This window comes from Coffea eugenioides, chromosome 5 (assembly GCF_003713205.1).
Source record: "Coffea eugenioides isolate CCC68of chromosome 5, Ceug_1.0, whole genome shotgun sequence".
Taxonomy (NCBI): domain Eukaryota; kingdom Viridiplantae; phylum Streptophyta; class Magnoliopsida; order Gentianales; family Rubiaceae; genus Coffea; species Coffea eugenioides.
Window position 1 is genome coordinate 2603279 of NC_040039.1, and position 26453 is coordinate 2629731.

At 34.4% G+C, this 26453-nt stretch overlaps 2 protein-coding genes and 1 long non-coding RNA gene across 3 annotated transcripts; 1 reads left to right on the plus strand and 2 right to left on the minus strand.

Annotated features, from left to right (window-relative positions):
• The first annotated feature begins 4940 nt into the window (after positions 1 to 4940).
• LOC113770341 (extensin-like) lies at positions 4941 to 5609 on the plus strand. The gene has a single exon (XM_027314761.1). The coding sequence runs from the start codon at positions 4941 to 4943 to the stop codon at positions 5607 to 5609; it is 669 nt and encodes a 222-aa protein (XP_027170562.1).
• A 1478-nt stretch (positions 5610 to 7087) lies between these two features.
• Positions 7088 to 9381, minus strand: LOC113772571. Its single transcript, XR_003468567.1, has 3 exons — positions 9257 to 9381; positions 9137 to 9180; positions 7088 to 7295 (listed from the first exon to the last, which is right to left on the minus strand). It is a non-coding gene; the product is annotated as an uncharacterized LOC113772571 (long non-coding RNA).
• A 5967-nt stretch (positions 9382 to 15348) lies between these two features.
• Positions 15349 to 25409, minus strand: LOC113770343. The gene is made up of 6 exons (XM_027314764.1): positions 25104 to 25409; positions 18773 to 18835; positions 17489 to 18598; positions 16948 to 17006; positions 16442 to 16528; positions 15349 to 15555 (listed from the first exon to the last, which is right to left on the minus strand). The coding sequence occupies exons 1-3, from the start codon at positions 25407 to 25409 to the stop codon at positions 17600 to 17602; spliced, it is 1368 nt and encodes a 455-aa protein (XP_027170565.1). The 3' UTR covers positions 15349 to 15555; positions 16442 to 16528; positions 16948 to 17006; positions 17489 to 17599.
• Between the last annotated feature and the right edge of the window lie 1044 nt (positions 25410 to 26453).

The following is a 26453-nucleotide window of genomic DNA, read 5'->3' on the forward strand; positions in this document are numbered from 1 at the left end:
TTCTTTTAGTGGGTATATGGTTAGGTTAGTTAGGTGAACTAGAGTGTGGGTATATTGATGGATATGTCTATCCATTGGTGACTTTAATTTACTGGCTATAGTTCGTCCATATCCATATATAACTGGAGATGTTAGACAATATTCCACTACAAATTATTTTATCACATATATAAGTAAGTACTCTGGCCAAATACGTACCTTATTATTATTTTTTCTGAGTGGTAATTGATCAAACCTACTAACCAAGATCAATATAACCAGAATTGTCAAACCATAACAAAAGAAAGTTTAGAGTGGAAAACAATGGAGGAGCAATTTCAAACTAAAATGTTATTCTAGACGTTTATAGAAATTGAACATCTTTATTAATTACGTAAACTGAACAATTGCATCATGTTCATAATCTTGGCTGCAGAAAATATACATATATATATAGCACTTATTAAATCATTTTGTAAGCTGGCCAAAAGAATTAGGTTGTTCTTTTAGTTATTCTTTTAAAATTTGATTAACAACATTTTCATGGTCCAGAATGAAAGGCACTATTCTTTTTCAAGGCACTGTAAATTAGTTATTCCATTCAACGTACGGATCTGCCTGAATGGCTAGATAACAAAAAACAAAGAGAGAGAGAGTCGAAAAAATCTCAATTTTTTTTTTCACGAATCCATTTTAGAGAAAAATAATTAACATGTTCGATTGTTATGTTTGAAAAATTCACTGTTGGTAAAAAAAAAAAAAAATGTCGAACCGCGTTGCATAGAGTACAAGTACATCAAAGTACACCACTTCAAAAGTTTAATAGAAGTAGATTAATGCAAATAACTAAACTCAGGATTATAAGCCTAATTTGCAAGAGAAAGAGGATTGAAAAAAAAATAGGCTAAATGTTTTAGTTTGTTATCTTTTTTGGTTGGTCAATAAAATGGGACGGTGTCCAAGTTCTCTAACATTTCTTTGCAATTACATCGCATCACTTTTCAGCTTCCCCAATAATGTCAAGCCAAACTCCAACCTTCAATCTCTTTGAACTTTTAGGATATCCTCACCTGTCACCACTACCAGAGCAAACTGTACTTGGTGGCTCAATGTATTGCAAAATCTTGGCAAAATTAAGGACGAAAGGTTTATGTGTTTTGGATAAGCATTTGAGGTTGTTCTTCCACTGCAAAATTCTTCAAAGTTACCTTTTGGTGATTTTGGTGAATTGTCAGTTGTATTATGCAGCCTATAAGTTTTGACCAGAGCTACTTGATGATACATGAGTTTACTTTTCAATCATTAGAGAAGAGTTAAATAGAGATATTTGGCTACTTATCAGGATTTCTTCAAACTATAACCATCATATATGCTGAAAAAGGAGAAGGTTTCCATGATTCTCCAAAAAGCATAAACTCCTGTTTGATATTACCGGAGGCATAACTTTTTTTTTTGGCTCTGCCATTGGTCCAGAAGAGGATTAAGTAATGGCATGTGTTTCTCTTCTATATTATTTGATGGTTTGAGCACTTTCCATTTTTCCCTATTTTTTGGTTCAAAGGGAGACTTTAAATCTTACCCAGAAAAATGGAAGAATTTGAAAGTCAGAATCAGAGATTTCACAATCACACGCGTAATATATCTTATAAGTTAAGATGGGTTTTGAGAACTTTTCTTTTAATTTAAATTGCTTGAGAGATGTGACGAAAATCAATCTTATTCATTGTAAGTGACATCTAGACTTCGTATTCCAATCTTGTAATTAAAGATATTGGATCATCAATTTAGTCATTGAAAAATAGGGAGGGAACTTTAAATATGAATTCAAGCTTTCATCTATCATTAGACATTTTTTTAATGGGTCTATATGGTTGCATAAACTGGATTGTGGGAAGGTGCAATCGTTTTTTTCTGACTTTTACTTTACTGGCTGTAGTTCATCCATATATATATATATACATATATATATATCTGTAAATGTTAGAAAAAATTCCACTACAAGTTATTTTATGCATATATATACTCAAGTATTCTGGCCTAATACGTTCCTTTTATTTAAAAAAAAAAGTGGAAAGTGATCGAACCTACTAATTACCTAGATCATATACCAAGAATTGACAAAACATAACAAAAGAGTGGTTATAGTGGAAACCAATTGAGAACCAACTTCAAACTAAAATGTGACAAGACTCGAGGGTTTTTAGCCATATTCACCGCTCCGGGAAGCTTTACATGTATAGGAATTGAAAATCTACATTACGAACTTGAGCAATTGCATCAAGTCCATAACAATACACATAAATAATTAACTTTTTATACACCGACAGCGTAGTGATTTTTTTATACAAGTAGTTTTTGGACAACAATATACATAAATCAATTTTGTAAGTTGGACAAAAGAATTAGGTTGTTCTTTTAGTTATGCCTTTTACAATTTGATTAACAATATTTTCATGCTCGAGAATGAAAAGGTAATATACTTCTTCAAAGCACTGTAAATTACTTATTCCATTCAATGAATTTGCCTGAATAGCAAGATAACAAGAGTAAGAGGGAGATAGTCGAAAGAACCTCTTTTTTTTTTTTTTTCACTAATTGGTTTCTTTATTTATTTATGGTGGAAATGCAGGCTGGAATTCAATGCTATCAACAAAATACGTGTCTGAGCTCAACAATTCCACAGGCCAACCAAAATGGCCATGTTGCAACAATCTTCCAATTCTATATGTACAGATCAGATATATATATATATATATATATATATATATATGTATGTATGTATAGAGAGAGAGAGAGAGAGAGAGAGAGAGAGAGAGAGGAAAGAGAGAAATTAGTGGGAAGAAACCCATTTTTAAAATTTTTTACTTTATAGTAATTGTTTCTTCTTTTTTTTAAGTGGAAGAGATTTGGTGGAAATGCAGGCTGGAATTCAACGGTATCAACGAATTATGTGTTTGAACTTGATCTATAATTCCAAGGGCCGACCAGAATGGCCAGTGTTTCAATAATCTTTCTAATTCTATATGTATAGATGTAAAACAAATACGACAAATAGGTTGATATCAAATGCACTAATGTAATAAGAATATAATAATCCATTTTAGATAAAACTAATTAACATGTTCAATTGTTATATTCGAATCGCGTTGCATACACAAGTACATCAAAGTGCACCAGTTCAAAAGTTTAATAAAAGTAGATTAATGCAAATGACTAATCATAGGATTAAAAGAATAATTTACCAGACAAAAAGGATAAAGAAAAGGGTAAATTATATATAATCTTCACGTAGTTTTGTATAATGCCAAATGACCCTCTTAAAGTTTCAAAATAGTCACAAAAGTTTTTGTGATTTTATGTAAAGTAAAAAATGGCTGTAATGCATAATTAGTTACGACAAGAAAAATCGTATGAGCTCCAAAAGTGTGTGTGATGAAATCATAATGTCTATTTAAATCCCTATAGTTCACATAAATATTCACTTTATCCTCCTATAATTTTTACGTTCATCCTCGTAATCATTCTATAGTTTTGTATAAGGTGGTTAAGTCATCATTTGGTTTAGTATTTAAATAAGGGTTCTGTTGGTACTTCAACTAACGATATTGCATAGACTACTTTCGTTAAAATTCCAATTTATATGAAACCATGGAATTTTAAAACATTAGGGAGATTATGAAGTAATAGATGAAACCACAAGGTGTTATTAGTAATCTAACCAAAAAAATGAAGCCCTTTCCTATATAATTAAGTCGAGATTTCCTTTTCGTAGCCTAGTCGTCAATATATGTACTATAGTTGAAATAGTTTCATAAATTATTAAGCTGCATGCATGTCTATTATAAATGTTCTCCAAGTGGAGAGAGTAAATTTACAATTGAACGAAGCCGCCCCAAACCATGCAAAATACTAGTCTTTGTTGCTTTGTCTGGTTACTTAGTGCATTGGAAAAATCTTTTTTTTTTTTCTCTGGACATGTTGCTATTTCAATGAAATGAACATAAAGATGTGTACATATTGAACAACGATGTGTGCGTGTCTGTGTTCTATATTGAACAAATACATATATATATATATATATATATATTTAACTTTTACGTGTCTCTCCTTGTGAACTATATTTATCTTTTTCTCCTAACATTAACATACACCATTATTGTCCCTGTCTTTATAAAATTGACATCCTAACCCTTTACAATTTAGACTATACATGACCTACATGAAAAGACTATTCTTTATTGTTGTTGTTGTTGTTCTTATTTTCAATATTATAATTAATAGCATTATTAAGAATTTGACTGCCATATGGTCATATGTGGAATGTGGTTGTCTTATATACACACTTTTGGTAGTTTTTTTCCGACTAATAGACTTTCATTACGAGAGTAATATTTGAAAACCACCCAAGATACGTGAAAACCATCAATTGAATCTGGATTCATAGACAGTTAATGGGTTTATACCAGTAATGGTTTATCAGAATTTTAAATTGCAAGTCAATGGCCATCTTCACACTGGGGATTTAAAACATCCTTCAACAAACCCCATGTATCTGGACTTAACCAACATCCCAAAATTCTATAGTTCGTTCTAAAATGCCAATTACTCTTCATGTTTATTTGATAATAATAAGGGTTTCTTAAAAACCTTCCCTAATACATTCATCCTACCTAATTCAGCCCAAAATTCTATTCTTAAGCATATGCACCAAGCTTGCCCCCTCATGTTGTTAGTTGTTGCTACTCCCTAGTCTTGATAGGTTGCATGATGTGATCATTTTATACTTGATGCTCTGAAGCTTTCAAACTGAAATAAAATGCTCCAAAAGCTCTTCATCCATCAAACACTATATAAAGACATAAACATGAAACACAAAAACCACACAATTGGCTTTGTTTCCTTTCTTACAGCCTTGCTAGGACGAGAGGGTCTCTTGACTATAACATTTTCAGTTGCCAAAAATGGCAACATCTTGGCCAAGGCTAGTTGTTACCTTGGCAATATGTTTGACAGCCACAATTGTGGCTGCTGATGACAAAAAACCGTTCTCTTATGCATCTCCACCACCACCACCACCATACTACTATAGTTCTCCACCGCCTCTACCCTACTATTACAAGTCACCACCTTCTCCATATTATTATAAGTCTCCACCACCTCCTTCACTTCCACCACCACTGCCTTACTATTATAAGTCACCATCTCCTCCATCTCCTTCACCTCCTTCTCCCTATATCCACAAGTCTCCACCACCTCCCTCACCTTCACCTCCTCCTCCCCCTTACATTTACAAGTCACCACCTCCACCTTCTCCCTCACCTCCTCCACCTTATATCTATAAGTCTCCATCACCTCCCTCAACTTCACCACCACCGCCTTACTACTACAAGTCACCTCTACCACCATCTCCTTCACCTCCTCCTCCTTACATCTACAAGTCACCGCCTCCACCTTCTCCCTCGCCTCCTCCACCTTATATCTATAAGTCTCCACCACCTCCATCACCATTACCACCACCTCCATATATTTACAAGTCACCTCCACCTCCCTCTCTTTCTCCACCCCCACCATATTATTATAAATCACCACCACCACCATCGCCATCACCTCCGCCTCCTTACTACTACTAGGAGGAGATCACCGCGCTGTCGCGCGGTGTGGAGTTAATGCCCGGGATTTCTTTGTACCCAGCATTGTTTAGCAACGATATCAGTTGTACGTGAAAATAAACTGTACAATGTTCGAGTAAGATTGTGTATTTTCTATTTCGAGAACTTGAAAGTAAGGGGTAATAGTAGTTAGTACAACAATTAAGATGATCTTCCTGAATGCTTATCAATGTCATGAATTAAGAAACATATTATAGAATATAAATTTACACTCATAAGTACACAATCCAATTTGCTAAACACATAAAAAGAGAAAAAAATTAAATGTCCAGATCGGAACAAAATCAGCTTCCAAGGCTCCAACATTTGCATTCTCGATCACTCAGATCTTAGAGTATGTTAGAAATTAATAGCCCCCTGTACATATCTTTTTTCCAAAACAAAGTGTCAGTATGACAATCTTGTTAACATCATAGGCAGCACACCATTATTCATTGAGCAATGGTCTGGTACAGTGGCGTATCCAACATTTCCTCTAGTGCAGAAGCCTAGTGACAATATCAAATTCTTTTTTTGAGATAATCCACAATCAAGATACCAACATTAATAACAATAAAACACCCACACAAAGCAGTAATCTAATACTCAAAGAAAAAAGTAAAAAATATAAACAAAGCCAACTCCACTTACAAAGTTTTCTAAACAGGCTTTTTAAAGGTAATCCTCTTTCTTTGATTGCTTGTCTTAAGAAAGTTTGACAAAAATATATTTCCAGATTATCAAAATAGAACAAATAAATCAATAAAAGTAGGGATAAACATATAAAAGAAGTATAAAAAAAAAATTAAAGGTCAAGTAAAAGGAAAAGAAATAACCAAAAAGGAAAAGTAATTTCTTAGAATCCACTCTACAATTTTTTCCCAAAAACTCTCTCTTCAAAGCAAAATTTTGAAGGAGATTGTAGAGTATCTTAGAGAAAAGATCAGATTTTAAATACAACAAGAATTCAAGAACTTGGCCACCATTTAACAATTTGTAATCACCTTAAATCATGTATATGCAGGAACAAAAGACACTAAGAAGAAAAAGAAAGGAGAATAAAAATCTACAGTGCTTTCCGTTAGTATATCCAGTTGAAGAACTGTGTCTAGTTTACACCATACTGCAAAGCTAGAGCTAATAACTTGAATAGCATCCATGTTTGTCAATTGCTAGAAGCACAACCATTTGCCAAATTGTAATCATGCTTATTAGTCCAAATAGGATAGAAACCAACCATCTTATAACTACAACACGGACTCTTATAATCCCATCAACAAATGTAGAACTATAATGCAGACAGGGAGAAAAAGAAGCATTTACAAAGAATAAGAAACAAAGGAATTTAAAGTCTTCTTTGGGTTTTATCCTAGATGCTATTAGCTACATCATTCCTTCTTTTCCAAAGAAGTAAATAAAAATCATGGTCATTAACTATGTAATTTACTGATCAGCCACCGAGTATTCAACCTTATTTAGTGAATAAACCTTCTTATTGTAGTACAATGGCATATTGCATAAATCAATTACGGTGCAAGGATCCTTACACAAATCATAGCAGGGTAATGAGCAACAAAAGAAAAACCTAAATGTCTTTCATCCATAGGATCATAGCTGTTACAATGTGCGTAGGCCTCACAAATCTTCCATTGATCACAGCCCGAAATGCTGCAACAATCAAATTATACATGTAAGCATGTCAATTTGTCAAAGTTCTGAGGACCCATTACTAAGTTTGAAAAAACAAAAGGCTTCAAACCATACTCGCAATTTGAGAGATGACAAAAGAGTTATAAAATATAAAAAACAAAAGCATCAAAAAACTCTAACATATAGCAAAGTTATGGTCTGCTTTGCAACACAATGGCATACTAAATAAAATCCACCGTTCCTAATTAGCAGTAATTTCTACAGTCACCTAAAAACAAAACAGGTGTTAGAAATGATGCTACTGGTGGTCTTTAAAAAAATTGATGCAATGAATTTGACCATTAGCTCGGGAAGAAAAGCAAATAATAGCAAGGAACTTAGCGATACTTCAAAGATATTAATTCCACTCGAGCCATTGCTGCACCAAAAGTGGCTATCCAACCTCCAATTATATCAAATTAATGATTTGAGCCACTTATTATATAAACCCCAACCCAACAATTATACAAGGATCAAGGAATTAATCTTAATAAATGGCTATTTCAAGTTTTACAATACAAATTGCCTTGTTACAAGTTGAGTTGAACATACACTTGCATGAAGATACCAACAGAAGGAGGAAAAATGAGATCAGTTTTGAAGAGTGTTCAAAGCGGAAAAAAAAGTGTTTAAATTAGATGAAAAATCAAATTTACAGATTTTCTACAATCTTTTTGTACATGACTATTTTCCCTTGATCACGTGAAGAAGATAGGGACATGAAGATCTAAACGGGAAAGAAATTGGCTAAATTACTAAGCACAATGACAAGGCTTAACATGGAAAGAATTTGTGCATTATCCCATAGATAAGGACCCTACAAGAAACAATCATAAATTCTATTAAACCAAAACACCAAAAATTTACTTTTTTCAATTACCACTTCAACTATAATATATGCAATAAATTACCATCCAAGCACCATTTTACTCTCTGTTTCATCTGTTTCTCTAGGCCACAAACTCAAACATGACAAACAAAAAGGAAGCTAGACCATATACTTAATTACATGACAAATACTTTAAAAAGCAAATTTTTACTGAATAGAGGTATTCTCTGCATAGTAGTATGAAAAAATGATCTAAAAAATACTGAAATTCCTAAAAAAAGACTATAGAAAATCACAGATATCATTAGGCTACCAAAGAGAAACTCTCAGTCATTTCCATGGTTCCTCCTCCAACAACAACAAAAGAAATATACCAGAGTTATTTATGAACAAAATATGCCCTATCTTTAATGATTTAAGGTCAGAAAACCTTATGTAGAGGATGAAGTCTAATTGAGCAAGAAATATGCCAGCACAACTTGTTGGATCGCAACACACTGTAACAAAATATCCTATTTATCAAATAAAGTAATAACCAAGTTATTGTGTAAACCATCAAAATTTGGTGTCACTTATGTACCTCCAATTTTATGTTCCATACTTACACACGGTGTGGTCGTTCAACCTTGAATTTTGTTGTTTGCAGTCCAATTTTAGTTCTTCCACTTCTAGATTTCAAGTGGAAGCCACAATAGCATGTTATAAGTCTCTCTGGTTGCAGTGCCAGCTCTATGGCTTCATCCACTCCTCAGATTTACAATATCAATTTCAATTGCTCCTACCTTCTTCAGAGTAAACTATCAAAAGCAATTCTTTCACCAAAAAGTCAAGAATAAATTCTAGTACAAAAAACTATGAAAGAGAAATAGAATTCAAACTACCATAACATAAAGTCCCTACAAATTTTTTAATCTACGGATCCGACAACTACTCTGGTCAACCTAACACAAATTTCCTTGCATAATTACTTAGCAAAATATTAAAGCCTTACCTTTGAAATATATCCCAATTGGCAAAAATGCCAACTCTTTACACCTGCAATCACAACAAGAAGAAAGTGAGTTTTAGAAAAGAAAAAGGAAACCATAACAAAAAAAACACACACACATACATGGTGGGTAAAGTTTAATGTTTCCAGTAAAACATCTGGAACCATGGAAGAATGTCGAAACCTCCATCAAAATCATCATCAGTTCATCTTCAATCTCCATCATCCTTTCCCACCTAACAAAAGGAAAAAAATGGACAAAAAAGTAGTCATCACTCCGAGTCCAGATTAAAATAAGGAAAATATTTATTGACGAAACATGCAAGGTGAATCCTTAAAGAACGAAAAAAATGAATCATATCAGAAAATTAACTATAATGGAGATTCAGTGATTACAAAGCCAAAAAAAATGTAGTTTTCTTAATAGCAAGAAATCTGATAGCATAACAAATAGAGACGCAGAGGGGGGGAGAAAATGATTTGTTGCTTTTAGCAAGGGAAAAAAAAGATCAGGAAAAAAAGGCAAAAAAACAGAAGAAATTAACTATTATCACTCGAGAGAGGAAATGGGTAAAAGATAGATGAAGGAAAAAGAGAAAAATAAGATGAGAAACCCAGAAAGAAGGAGATCACCAGCCACTTTCGCCTTGAGCCCCTCATCCACCAAATCCCGTCACCTTCTTATCAAATCCCATTACCTTCTGAGAAGAAAAAGAATCTGGACTCACACGTACAAAGAAAGCTAAAGATTGAGGAAGGACCTAGGGGCTACTGTACACGGTATTCTGTCCAAAAGATAACAGTCATGTTTTTTTAAGCAAAAGCAAGTGCAATGCTCAGAGTGACACGTCAGCCAAAAGGCCAAAGTTTTGGCACCCAAAACGCTCAGTACATAATTGTTAAAGAAGGGCAATATCGTAAATCATACCAACCCACATTGAGCCCATCACCCAACACTTGTCATCATCAATCAAACTATCACCAACCGTCATAATAAGCTTACTCAGCTGGCAATACAGAGAAACGTTCCTTCTCAAAAACCGAAGGTCCAAGTTTTCTTCTCTCGGACAACAAGAAGAAGGATTCCACTTCTCCTCCCAGCGAAAGCAGCACGCGACTCCCACGTGATTGACGACCACCATTCAGCCAATGGAATCCAGCCACGTCAGCACAACAACCACAACCCTCAACAATCCCATTCGCTCTTTTACTATATAGGTTGATAAGTCTCCGCTACCTCCCTCACCGTCACCCCCACCACCATATTACTATAAATCTCCACCACCACCATCCCCATCAACTCCACCTCCCTATTACTATAAGTCACCACCACCTCCCTCCCCATCACCTCTCCCTTCTTACTACTATAAGTCTCCACCACCACCTTCTCCATCACCACCACCACCATACTATTACAAATCTCCACCACCACCATCGCCATCACCTCCGCCTCCTTACTACTATAAGTCTCCGCTACCTCCCTCACCGTCACCCCCACCACCATATTACTATAAATCTCCACCACCACCATCCCCATCAACTCCACCTCCCTATTACTATAAGTCACCACCACCACCTCCCTCCCCCTCACCTCCACCACCTTATTACTATAAGTCTTCACCACCACCTTCTCCATCACCACTGCCACCATACTATTACAATTCACCACCACCATATTACTATAAATCACCACCTCCTCCATCCCCATCACCTCCACCTCTTTATTAATACAAATCTCCGCCACCTCCTTATTAATACAAATCTCCGCCACCTCCTTCACCATCACCACCACTACCATACTACTATAAGTCTCCACCATCACCATCTCCTCCACCACCCTATTACTATAAATCTCCACCTACTCCTTCTCCTTCACCTCCATCACCATACTACTATAAATCTCCACCTCCTCCTTCCCCATCACCTCCACCTAGTTATTACTATAAATCCCCACCACCTTCTTCCCCATCACCTCCACCACCATATTATTACAAATCTCCACCACCACCATCACCATCTCCTTCACCCCCTTATTACTATAACTCGCCACCACCTTCTTCTGCATCACCCCCACCTCCATACTATAATAAATCACCTCCACCTCCTTTATCATCTCCTCCACCGTCATATTACTATAAATTGCCTTCACCTCCCTCACACTATTAAACCTCTCCACCTCTTATGGTTTGACTACCACATTGTGAGGTCTGTTTTCATCAAGTTGTTCAATAAATTTGTAAAGTTGATTCGTTGGGACACATTAGTGTCAACCATATTATAATGCTTAAGAATGTCTTGCATCCAAAACATGAAGAAAAAGTTCTAGCTGCAACAGGGTGTCCAACTGCAGAATAAACGAAGAAGATTCATTGTTCAAGCTTTCGAAGTATTTATTTTGTAACATCTTGGCCTTCTACTTTTGTTCTAATATTTCTTGTACTAGATTTTGTTTTTAGATCACATACTTTGAATCAACTTTTTATGTTAGAAGTTGAAGTTAAAATTTTATATATCTTGATGAAAACTCTTTTCTATTCCGATATGTTTCTGTTTTTTTTCCTATTATTGTACGTAATATCTTTTGGTGTGTGTGTGTATAATCTCTCGATCATTAACTTTATTATGGTTGTTGAGGCTAAATATAACTAGATGGGTAAATAATTCCAATTGTCCCTCAACTTTTACAAATGATCATATTTGGGCACTCAACTTTTAAGATTATCTATTAAACCCCTCAACATATAAAATTGGTTCTCAAATGGTAGCTTCAAGCCATATTTAAATATAGGAATTTTCACATCGCCTGCCGTTTGAGTTCTGATATAACGTCTATTCAGTGATAGATTCAAAGTGGGGATACTGGGGTTACGGCCCTCAGGCCCTCACTGCTCCCACAAAATTGCACTACCGTGCCTTCAATTTTTAGCAAATTTTCAGCTTTGCCCGAAAAAATGTAGGAGGGAATGTATAATGCTATTAATTTATGATTTGATGAATTTGGAAACCTAAACAATCCAAAAAAATTTTCAGCTTTGTCATTTTTTTTGGAAATTATTTATAATTTACTCATCATTAGTCAAATGAGTTGTCCCAACTTTTTCCAATAAAACAAACAAAATACATTACGTTAAATGTTGTGTCTAGAATTAAGTAGTTGTGCTGCTCAATTAAAAATAAAATGAAGGTGATCTTTTTTATAAATCATGGGTGCCTTTTCTTTCTAGTCAAATAAAAAATTATTGACCTTGTAACTAGGAAAACTGTAGATCAACTAGAAATTTAAATACGTGTAGTATGCATTTTTATTGAAAATGGTTGTTTAGTAGTAAATTTGAGCATGTTGCGTTGGGTTATATTAATCACGATATAAATGTATTGCTCTTATCTGATATGTAAATGTTATTAATATGTCTTTTAGAAACAAAAGTAAATTTTAGTATTGTTTTTGCCCTTAATAAAAATTATTTCTGGTTCCAACATTGCGTCTATCTACCTTCTCTAGGTTTAAACATTAGGCAGGTTGACCCTTTTTTAATATTTTTAAAAATTAAAATTATGTTAGTTCTCGCTATTTCTAAAGTGAAAAACACTTAGGTGGCATTTGGTAAGAGGGTTTCGGAATGGAGAATTGGGATAAACCCCATAATTTTTGTTCGGATTACTATTATCGGAATTGAGATTTTGGAATTATATCTAAAAATATGGAGTTCCTCAATTTCCTAGTAATCTGGAAGGTTTTGGATAAAACCCAAGTCTGATTCCTATCTAATTTGTCGAAAACTAGGGATGGCAATTGGGGCACCCGCCCTACAGGGGGCCAATGGGGCAGGGGGGAATTTTTTCCCCCTTTTAGAAATGGGGCCCGCCCCGTCACCGATTTAAAAAATTAATATGATTATATACATATATATAATATATATTATAATTATAATATGATTTTTTATTATAATATTAGTATAATTATATAATATATATTTATAATTATTATAAATATATTATAATATTATAAAAATATATATATATACAATATTATAAATTTCTTATATTCCATTTTGAAAGAGCCAATGAACCAAACATTAATTATAATAATGATATACATTCCTAGTACTAAACCAACTAGATGTATTGGAATAACTGATTCCATTTCAAATCCAGGATGAATGATCACAAATCTGAATCTGATTCTAATGTGCGAACCAAACGCCACCTTAATATGGTAACAAGTTTTTGTAGGCGCCTACCAGTTTATTATTCCCTTTGTCCCAAATTATTTGTAACATTTCGGGATTCTAACTTTTTAAGAATAGTGGCTCAATAGTGATGTTGATGGATTTATTTCCAAAGTTGCCCTCAAAAATTCAAAATTCAAATTTAAATTTAGTATGACATAAATATAAAGGTGAGGATAACATTATTGAAAAAAACACAAAAGTAACTTTGATTTTGATGAGATGACAAATATATTGAGATATTTCAAAATGAAAAGTATGACACTTTCAATGGAATGAAGCGAGCAATAAATAAAATCAATTTACAAGATCGGGCTTCAAACTGTAGCTTTATGCATGGTACATGAATGAATGCAAGGAAAGTGAGATTGATGTAGTCTAATATATCATTTTTACACGTGATGGTAAATTGATAGATGTAAAGGTAGCACTGGACTTTGAAAAAATAGCGATCTTTGCTTAGGCAACTACAGCCAAATTGACTTTTCAAAAGCAACGAACAAAAGTAAAACTGCCATTGTCTGTTGTTAAGAGGCCATGAGATATGAGATGATAGATCCCACAAGAAACCCAATGAAGCCCGTTTACTGGATTGAGTAGAACCAGTGCATGTCTCCACTATGACCTATTGGAATCCTTCGTATGAAAAATGACGAATACCCACTAGAAAAGCCATTGCTTCTGCTTCCAAATTGCTGGAAAGGCCATAGTATGTCGAGAAAGCAAACATCCCCTCCAAAGTCTCTAATTTTACCTGATCTTCTTTAAACCTAGCTTGCCTAAATCAGTCCTATGAGTATTTTTTTTTTAAAGTCGAAAGGAGACTCCAGGTCTTGCAATTAGTATATAATTATACTAATATTATAATAAAATATATAACTATAATTAATATTATAATTATAGTATATATTATATACATAATAATATATATGTATATAATTATATATTAATTTTTTTAATGGGTGGCGGGAAAAGCCCCATTTTTAAATGGGAATCAGACTTGGGTTTTGTCCAAAACCCTCCAAGTTATTGGGAAATTGAGGAATTCTAAATTTTTAGATATAATTCCAAAATCACGATTCCGATAGTAGTAATCCAAACAATAATTATGGGGTTTATTCCAATTCTCCATTTCGAAACCCTCTTACCAAACGCCACCTGAAAGTTAGAACTAGCAACTTCTTGCTCACTAGGCCAATGTCCATATTAGTTAAGTTGGATCTTGGGGATGAAGTCCTATTGAGTATTCAACATCTAGTAAATAAAAGACCTGGTGAACCAAAAACTGAAAACGACGCTCTAGGCCATTAATCCTTGAGATTACTAAAAAAACACCTTTTAACAATAGGAAAGGGCCTTCATCGATCCTTCTTCCAAGTACTACAAGAAATTTGACCTTTAGTGACAATCTATTCTTGTCACAAAAAAGTAAAAAGTCATCACTAATGGATTTTACTGATAACTTTTCGGTCATCACAGGGTCGTCACTGAATGCCCGTCGGTAAAAGTATACACTGATGACTTAAAAGTCGTCAGTGAATAAAGAGCTTTTGTGACAACTTTTCTCATCAATAAATGTTTTAAGTTTAGTGACAACATGACTTCTTATCAATGATGCATGAAACAATATCGTCACTAAAACTCAACAATGGTCATCAGTATATGGTCCAATTACTAGCAATTTTGTTGTCACTAAACACCTTTCAACAGTGACAACATATTGTTGTCAATATAGAATTTAATTCAATTACAACAATTGTTGTCAATAAAGACATTTGATTTACTGACAATAGGCACTTGTCATTGGAGAAATGTGATTCAGTTACAATATCTTGTCACTGTGTAGTTTGATGTATTTCTTGCTAGAGTAATATAAAAAAATGGGAGCCACCAACAATGTTTAATGAATAACAAACACATTCACCCATTACAATAGAAAATGCCAAAATATTATAATAATCCTTCCAATATCATAATCATGTGCAACATCACATTATAAAGAGTTTGACAAGTAGTATTAGAATGAGTTGTATCATATAAGGCAAGGGAGCAGTACAAAACGAATCCAAGTCCCAAAACATTTTTGTGTTATACGAAACATTTCCTAAGCATAAGATAGCACTATAACCAATTTTTGAGCTAATAAGTAGCCTCGGCTACTCATCTTCCAAAACTCTAAAATGTGCAATATATCTGCAATAGAAAAATACAATTATTAGTAGATGACAAAACAAACTTGAGACAAGGAAAATCAAATGAGGATTCACAAAAAATAAAGTCTCATTTATTTAAACTCTCATCCAAATAGTGACTACATAAAGAGCAGAATAAGAGACAAAATAAAAGCAAAGATAGCTCTTAATATGCACATAGGAACCAATTATAGAGAGTAAAAACCAGGTATTGTCACAGACAAAGAAAACTCTTAATATCAAAGACGTATAACAGCCTTCAAATTTCCTAAATAAAAAAACAAAAGTAACAAGCATTTACTAAATTCTTTGGCAAATTACATGTTAATATTGTCACAGGCCAAGGATTAAGGTTCAATAACTTATGCTATTTTTGAATCGCAACAGCCACTGTATCTATAATAAATATGCCTTAGTCACAATTTAAGGTCTCATATATGCTGGAAAATTACAAGAGCGTCTCATTTACAAACATAACACAATTTAGACAAGTATATATAGTTGAAAATAGGCTTATGCTGGAAAATCACTTGTTGTCCATAAAAGGGCAGCAAGTAACATAATGAAGACACGGCAGTTAATTTAATCTTCCCAAACAACAACAATGAAAAGTAAACAAAATGGAACACAGCCATATTTGAGATTGTCATGAACTGGAGCAAGAACACAAAAAAGTACAAAAAAAATCATAGTAATTAGTCTTAGCTATTCAATCACATTAACCACTGTGCACCTACATATGCATTATATACATAGTGCATTTAGTAGCTGTCTAGCAACATTTCAATTTTTAGGATGATTTAGAAAGTATAAATTTATAGTGAATTGGATTGGCTATAAATAACAGAAAAAAAGAAGCAAAGAGGAGATAGAGAGTATAAGGGTACCACAAGCGAAAATGGTAGCTTGATTGGTAGATTGTAATATCCTAGACCCAAATCCGAATCCGAAGCCTCTGTCAACAGGTTCAATTGCTGCAAATAATAACAAAAATCAGTCGACTGCAGGAGACATTAAGAAGCTAACTTGAAGCTAATACTAGCACTAGAAAACTATAGAAGGAATTCTTGGTCCTAAAACTAATTGAGAGCCCTCTTGGCCAATAAGTCAGCAAACAATAATGCAAAAAAAAGGAAGCTGAATCAATTACTCTCACACAAACAACTCAACTAAACCATGCAAAAACTTCCAAAAGGAAGGAAAAGAAAATTACTCCTATCATATTCATTAATTGGCAGGAAAATCAAACACAAATCAGAGACCACTTGTAGCTTGTTTATATGCAAATGTCTCCTAGAACAAAGTGAAAATTGTCACTTTTACAAAAACTTTGTTGACAAGACCCAACCATTTGAAACAAGTCTAACATAGATAGAAAGGAGTATATACTTACCCAAACATCACAATAATTGGGAATTCCATAGCAGGGACCAATAGCATCAGCATAATGAGCTGCAAGACAATAACAAACCAATGATGTCCCTACGAAATGATAATGTGCATTATAAGCTCGAAGACAATGAATAAAATGGTAGCTGTAGTTCTTATAAGAAAATGTTTGCATATAAAACATATGTTTTCTTCTTTTAATTTTGATACTAATCTATACTTGTACCTAATTACGTTACAACTACATATTCCAAGAGCACTACATAATCATCAAAACTTACATATTCATTCGATTTATTTATTTATAATTTTTTTAAGTCCAAATATAAGCAATTGGAACACCTATTCATATCACAGTAATAATGATACACAACTTTCAGGCTGAGTTCCAAGTTCAAAATAAGCTACTCATTACTCGCGTATAATCTACACCTATACCTACATAATTCCACATACAAACTCACATTCAAGAATTAAAGCAAATTATCTCATTCACTTTTGATATCACTTAGAAACCAAAAGGATCTCAGGCTTTTTAGCCTTACTGGGTGTATTAGCATTGGAGGTAGCACTGGCAGCTGCAGCTGCAGCAACAACCTCGCGTGCCCTGTTATCTAGCTAAATCAGACTGCTAGTCGCCAAAATGGCCTGCGGGTTCAGGTCATGGGAGGCCCAGCATACAAGCTCCTTATTGCCACTGAAGTTGCTGCTTTCACATCCTCTGTAATCAAATGCCCTAGCAAGCAGTGCCCCAAAATCCTCAATGCCGGCTGTAATAACTCCCATGGCAGCGGAATTCTCACCCCCTGTGACCTCAACTCGTCATCCCTCCCCTCACTTCGCAAATGCCGAATTTCTTCCACAACATCCTCAATCTCATTGTGACCCCTCGAGTCACCCGAAAGCCCATGGCTACTTTCAGTAAAATTATCAGGTTTTTGGGTAGTAAAATCATCGAAATCAGATTTACAAGGGCAATCCTGACTTGCCCAATCTGCCAAAAATTTGCAAAAATCAAGCTTTGACCAACTGGGCATTTGCGAAATCTGCTTATAATAACAATCAAGGGCAATGCCTACAATGGAAGCTCGTTTAGTAGACTTCACCGCCATCTGGGGTTCGAGAGGAGGCGATAGAACGCCGACTAGAGGCCGAGACGAGGGGTTATTGTTAATGGGGTTCGATTTATTCGAAGGGGGATTTCGAGAGGAGTGATAAAGAGAAGGTTGAGAGAGATCAGGGATTGAAATGAGCACGGGTATACCCGAATGAGCCTTGACTTCAGATGAGTAGAGGACAAGAAGGACAGCTTCGAAGCCGGCGAGATTAGGGGTGGGTGAGATAGCGGATGTGGTGGAGGAGGAGTGGATGCGGGATAGATAGAAGGAGGAGAGGAGAGAGATATAGCAGAGGACAACGAGGCGGAGTTCGGAGTCAGCGGAGAGGAAGGTGTCGTATAGCCACAGGCAAAGAGAGTCGTCGTCGGAGCCGGATGAAGGGGAGGAGAGGGAAGATGAGATGGAAGAATAGGCGGCGGAAGAGAGGAGGAGGGAGCGGGCAGGGCGGTCGGAGTTGGCAAGGAACGAGAGAACTGAGGAGGTTTCGGGGAGAAGAGTGGAGAGGAGATGGATTCGAGTGCGGGCTTTTGATATGGACTCCCATCAGGAGTGCATCGAGTCGGAGTTATTTGCTCAGGCAGCGATGCGGTGGGGAGCAGGACCACCGTTTTGGTGGTTGAAGGAAGTGGAGTTAGATGGGTTAATCTCGGTGGAAGAGGTGGATGAAGAAGGGGATCCACTCCTACCACTATAGCTAATTAAAACCTTCACCTTCGTCCCCAAACTCAATCTCTCAAACCCGTTTCCACCACCAACTCCGCTGAAAACCTTTATCTTGCACAATAAAAAAATGAAGTAATGGTATTCACAACTAAAATAATTCTAGTGGAGATGATTTCGCCCATAACTCAAACAATATCCAAAAAACTTGGGCACAAATTTTCATATCAAATTAACTGATAATCATTCTAAGTTAAGTAGTCACAAGTTTATTTACACTAATGAATTATTTATTTATTCAATTATTTTTATTCTAATGAAGTTATTACATATACACGAAAATTAAATTAACAAGGAGGCTCATAAGTATACAACAGTTAAAAATCATTAGAGAACACATAATGATTACAAAAACACAATGCTTTTTTTATTTTTAATTTGGTTTGAAGCATAGATTTTATTGCTATAGTATTATTCTTTATTTTTTAGTACAAAAACACAAATTTTCATCAATATAGGTGGCAAAATTTGTTAATTACATATAAGTGAAAATATACTTTTATAATTTGCAAATATTTTAGCCCTGCAATTTTTTATAATTGCAGCACTAAAGTACATCATTAATTGAAAATAACGAAAGTCAAATTCTATGGTTATAACAGACTTTCATTAAAAATAATCAAATGCTATTAATAAGACATTATTGTTAAGTCAAAATCAAAGAAAATTTAGTGATGACATAATGTTATCACTAATTTATTCAAGATTATAATGACAAGAAAAGTGGTCATTAATTAAATTGCTAGTTTTTAATATTGTCAATTGCTAGTTTTTAATACTTTTGTGAAAATATTGATAATGGTTGAGAAAATTTTGTTACATTACCGCAAGTGATAAATGTATTTTTGTTCTTTTTGAAACATTTTTTTTAATGTTTAATTTTGTTTAAAACTATTGTACTAGTATAGATTTGCAAGACAAAACTTAAGTTCTCAATAGTTAAAAAATTCATTACAGAGAAAACACAAAGTAATAGTTGCAAAATGTGTATAAATTACAAATATTTTAATGTGTATAAATTACAGTTTATTTTAATGTTTAATTTTGTTTGAAACTATTTTACTAGTATACATTTGCAAGACATAGATTTATGGGTAATTTCTTCTTTTTTTTTCCTTTCACATATTTAATTTATATTAAATACAAAACCTACCAGTTTCCCTTCCATAAAAATATTAGTGCAACACTTTTTGAATTTTACTTACAAACATTTATGTATTTAACATAAATTAAATGATTCGGAGTGAAATGCCCATAAAGAGCAGAATATTTGTTCATGTAATGGAGGAAACCCACAAAGAGTTGGTATTTTATGGGCCATTTCTTTTTTTAAAAAAATTTAATTTATGTTGAAAAGATAACCTGCCAGTTTTCGTTTTGTAAGAAATCGGTGTAACACTTTTTGAATTTTACTTACAAACATTTATAAATTTATCATAAATTATATGTTTGAGAGTAAAATGCCCATAAAAAGTTGGTACTTTGAATAGATAATGCTCATTTGCCCATAAATTACACTCCCTGAAGGCTATTTTGTTAATTACTTTGTAGTACTTTGTTATTCCTTTACTAATACTACTTGGCATGTAGTACAAAGGATAAATCTGGCATAAATTTCTTATTCCATTGATAAAAAGACCTGTCTGCCTTATAACTATTGTAATGAAAGATATATCTTTAGAGTTTATAACAAATTATTACCTAAGTTTGAGAAAATTATAAAATATTTATGCATAGTTTATCAAGATACCATTCGCAATTTCCTAATAAAAAAATAGGGGCTAAATTGTAAAAGTTAGGGTGCCATAATAGAAATAATAAAATTGGTGTATTACATATGGGGGTTAAATTGCAAAAGTTAGAGTGCCATAGTAGAATTAATGAAATTGGTGAATTACATATGGGGCTAAATTACAAAAGTTAGGGAGTAATAATAGAATTAAAGAAATTGGTGTACTACATATGGGGCTAAATTGTAAAAGTTAAGGTATCATAATGGAATTAATGGAATTTTTTACAACATTTGGGGCTAAATCGCAAAAGTTAGGGTGACACAGTAGAATTAATGAAAGTGACTTAGAAATAAGTACTTTAAACAGTGACGATCAATTCTTGTCACTAAATCCGAATCGGTAGAGTGACAGTGACGATATTAGAAGTTGTCACTATATAGAGCATTTTAGTGACAACTTTTTCAAGGTCGTCACTGAAGACTTAGTTGCTTTGAGCAATTATGACAACTTTCCTTGTCGTCACTAAACAACCACGTTTTGTGACGACTTTTGTCGTCACTAAAAAATGTTGTCACTAATGACCATATTTCTTGCAGTGTAGTTTGTGACGAAAATAACGGGTCGTCACTAAACATTTAGTTGCTTTGATGCAATTGTGACAACTTTAGGTGTCGCGACTAAAGAAGCTCCTTTTGTGACGACCTATTGTCATCACTACAAAATGTTGTCACTAATAACTTTTTTTTTTAGTGATCAGTGACGACAACAAAAAGTTGTCCGTAAATAGGCCAAGCAATAGTGATGATGTTCTTAATGTCGTCACTATTGTGTGTTCTAAACACTCCCGCGCTCTTGCTAAATCTTGGCGGGAATTTACTAGTGACGACTTTTCTAAGTCGTCACAAATGAGTTGGCTCCCATTAGAGGTTTGTGACGAGTTAGAAAGTCGTCAATAAAGGATCCACTTTTGTGACAACTTTTTTTCGTCACAGAGAAAAGTTGTCACTGATGACCAATTTTCTTGTAGTAGCAATTCACGTTCAATGGATAAAGCCATAATTTGATTAGTAACATGCAAGATTGAGCGGGCCTTCCCAATCGATAAGCTAAATTTCTTGCTTTAGGGATATCCCAGCAAATTAAAGAAGGTAACATTTGTTAAACTTCCCCAAATGCTTTTGAGTTTGAGCAAAACCTCCTTCCCCACTTCTATGGTACCAGCAAAAGATTAAGGCCGTGAGATGGAGGTAGATCCATTAGCTGCTTGAACTGCAACATGTCTCCAAAAAAAACCATGCAATTGAAACAAAACAATGGAGGCCATACTACATATCCTAGTCTTTACAACTCTCTGGGAAGAATACATGCTTTTGATATTGTAGGTAAGCATCTCATATTGTACTTTACTTTTGTTTTTCCATTTTATACATTTTTGAAGTTATGAATTTCAAGGTATTATGCAGCTTATAACATACATGCTTGTATGAACTGCTTTGTCCAATAGAACTCAACACAATGATCGATGCGTGTGTGCGCGCGTGCCATTTTTTCTTTCGTTTTTTTTTTAGCGGGGGAAGGTGTGTGTTGGAGCGGGGGGGGGGGGGGGGGGGGGGGGGGGGGTCGAAGAACAAGAAAAATGTATGCAATTCAACAACATACTGTAAAATGCAACATTTGGATCATGTAAATTAACTTTTACATAGTTTTTATCTTTCCACCCTATAGTTGTATACTTTTGGGTATACACCAGTAACAATGTAACTCGTTTGAGAATATTAAATTGTAAGTCAACCGCCATCTTCACGATACAGTTTCAAAATATCCTTCAACAAATCACTCGTCTCAATCTCCATGAATTCGGACTAGCCAACATCGCAAAATGCTGTGGTTCGTTCTAATATCACATCTAAAGATTATTAACTAGCTAGAGGTTTAATTCTTATAGACCTACCTTGGTACATTTCCTTTTTGCCAATTATAGTTTATGTTTAACTTGATAATTATAAAGTTTTCTTGTAAAGCTACCCTAATAGATTTCTCCTACCTCATTCAGCCCAAAATTCTAATCTTAGATTTGACATTGTCCGTCTTGACTTGATCTGAAGCATATGCACCAAACCTGCAGTGGGATCCGATCAAGTTGTTACCCGCTTGTCTAACACGCATGCACGATGTGATCATTGTATGCTTCATACTCTGAAGCTTCCAAATGGAATTAAAGTATTCCATATATTCTTCATGCATCAAACACTATATAAAGACATTAGCTTGAACACACTAACCACAATTGGCTCTGTTTACTATTGGCAAATTGAACCAAGCCTAAACGTATTTATTTATTAGTTTTATTGGAGTTTAGTTTTTAGTAGTTGGGTGATTTAGGAATTTGTGTTTTATTTGGTAATTTCTTATGCAAATTTTTTCTTTCCTAACAAATTTGATAGATTATAAATAGGACATTATTTAGGATATTTTCTAAAGAGAATCTAAAAGAGTTTGTCAGATTTTTTTTATTGTAATGTGACCTTCTTCATTGCTTGTGATTTCAATAATATTATGAGTTGAGTTTATTATTTTCTTCTCTCCCATATATATTTTGAGTGTTTGTCTTATCCTTTTAATTCTGTAACTCTGCACGCATTGATTATTATTAAAATTCTAAAATTTGGGTTCTATAATTGGTGTCAAAGCCAAACTACGAGGTTAGTCCTAAATGTTTCCATTGTCAGAGAATTATGGCACAAAGTTGCCAAAAAGTATTCTGTTAATCGAGTTAGACCACAAAGTTGGTCCAGAAGTGTGTAGTTGGTGAAGAAATCGACCATAACATTGGTCCGAAAATTGTTAGATTGTTGCAGATGTGAAGACAGAGATTGGAGTGGAAACCTGTTAGATTTGTTGATTGTTGCGAGTTGTCAGATTAAAGGATTTGATTAGTCAATCAACCAGGGATGCTAGGAAAACTTGGCAAAAGGGAGAGAAAAATTTATGTATATGAATTGTTAAATAATGGTAGAATATTATAGAGATCTAATTGATGGCGAAAATTTTGCCATAGTTACTCCTATAAGCACAAATAGACATAAATATTTTGGTTAGGTTTTAACAGTGGAAAAATATCTCAAACAATGCAATTTGGATGATATTCTTTGTTGGGTTGATGCAAGTGAGTTGCCAAAGCATGTTTTCAAGTGATGCATAAAACAATGGCAGAAAGTATTTACAAAACTTTTGTTCATCGTACTAAAATATTTGGAGATTTTGGAAGGATATTTACTATGTTTTGCAGACAATTGAGAAAAATTATGCTTTTAAACCGAAATCTGGTTGTTGGTATTGGTTTGTTGATTTTGAAAATGATAGATTTGTTGATGATATGGGTGATGTTGAAAATTTTGAATCAGTTGATTGTTTGGATTTGCATACCTTGTTTGGAGAAATTGGAATTGATGAATTTGTTATAGAAAAACCATGTGGTAATTTGATAAAGGAGGAGGGAAAGTTTGATTTCGTATATGAAGAAAAAGCAATTCTTGTAAATTTTATTGGTTCGGACTCTCTTCAATATGATCGAAAGATATTTCATTTGATAAATACGGATTTCATCGGAATTCAAAAATATTTTGCTCCAAAAGAGTTGATTGACAGTATGAAAATTTTGGACAATTGTGGTAGTAATTATTTTGAATTATTTGGTGATGATAATTTTGACAAGAAAGCAATATATAATTTTGTATTTTTGGGCACTTACATTGGTGATAAATATGGTGATTCTGGTGATGAATGGGTTTGTACGAGTGAGTACTTTGATCAAGAAGAAATTGCTAAGAAATTATTTGCAAATACAAAGTGTATCCACTACCACATACAAAGATGAAGTTACATGTCAACTATACTGCGACAGAGATTTGCATAGAGATTCTTGCTTGAGTGGTGTTGGACCTGTCTCAATGGAGAGCGTGGTTTAAGAGAGACAATGTTGGCAAACTAAACCAATCCTAGAAATATTTATTTATTAGTTTTATTGGAGTTAGATTTTTAGTAGTTGTGTGATTTAGGAATTTGTGTATTATTTAGCAATTTCTTATGCAAGTGTTTTCTTTTCTAACAAGTTTGGTAAATTATAAATAGGACATTATTTAAGATATTTTTTAGAGAGAATCTAGAAAAGTTTGTCAGATTTCTATTATGGTGTGACTTTTTTCATTGTTTGAGATTTCAATAATATTGTGAGTTGAGTTTGTTATTTTCTTCTCTCTCACATATATTTTGAGTGTTTGTTTTATCCCTTCAATTTTGTAACACTGCATGTATTGATTATTGTTAGTACCCTAAAATTTGAGTTCTACATTTTCTTCACATAGACATGCTAGGACTAGAGAGTTCCTTGACTTCAACATCTTTAGTTGCCAAAAATGGCAACATCTTGGCCAAGGCTAGTTGTTGCCCTGGCAACATGTCTGAAGGCCACAAATGTAGCTGCTATAGACAAAAGCCCTACATTTATGCATCTCCACCACCACCTTACTACTACAAGTCACCTCTATCACCATCTACTTCGCCTCATCCTCCTTACATCTACAAGTCACCACTTCCACCTTCTCCCTCATCTCCTCCACCTTATACCTACAAGTCTCCACCACCTCCATCACAATCACCAGCACTTCCATATGTTTGCAAGTCACCTCCACCTCCTTCTCATTGTCTACCCCCACCATATTATTATAAATCACCACCACCACCATCGCTATCACCTCTATTTCTTTACTACTATAAGTCTTCGCCACCTCCCTCACTATCATCCCCACCACCATATTACTATAAATCTCCACGAATACCATCCCATTCACATCCACCTCCCTATTACTATAAGTCACCACCACCTCGTTCCTCATCACCTCCCCTCCTTATTACTATAAGTCTCCACCACCATCACTATACAAATCTCCATCGCCACCATCTCCATCAACTCCACCACCGTATTACTATAAGTCTCCACCTCCTCCATCACCATCACCATCATCTCCACCTCCTTATTACTATAGTTCTCCATCATCACCATCCCCATCACCTCCGCCCTATTACTATAAGTCAACGCCACCTCCTTCCCCATCACATCCACTGCCTTCAGCCACGGATTTAAGGGGGGGGGCTGGTGGGGGCTTAAGCCCCCCCCCAAGCCGCCGGAAAACCCCCTATATATAGGGGATTCTGGCGGCCAGTGATAGAAAGCAACTGATGTTTACCTTATGCCATGTCAAAGAGATGAAACGTACTAACTTGAGAACAGATATACCACAGACTACTATAATTATCCAAGTAAATGTTCCGGCACCAAAGAGGGGAAGGAAGAAATCAGTAAGTGTTCAACAAAGAAACAGCCTATGATTCTCAAGGGAATCAAATTATTTTTCAAAAAAAAAAAACTGTATACCTCCTAAAAAAGAAAGAGCACTACAAAAATGTTAGTATCTAGTTATCCAAACTGATTGTATGAAGCAACAAACATCAAGAAGTACACGAGCAAACGCACTTGCCTTGCATGTCGTAAAAACCCATGTGTATTCTAGAGCTGTTTCGTGAGATAATGTTCTCACCTGTTTGCAATGATGGAGCCAAGGGGGGCAGAGGGGGGCCATGACCCCCCTAAGTTTTGAGAATTTTAATTCATAATATATAAATATGTGTGTAAAATAAAATTGGCCCTCCTAATTTTAGTCATTATGAGAGTTAATTTTTACAATTTTAGTTTATATTATGAGAGTTGATATATATATATATATATGTATATGAATTAGTCATCTTTGAATGGAATGGCTTGCAAGCTTTAATTTGCCATGAATGTCCATATGCCTGTTACATTCATTGTTTGGCTCATAGGCTTCAATTTGCTTTAGTTGCAGCTTCTAGAGAAGTAGTTTCTGTTCACCAATTCTTCT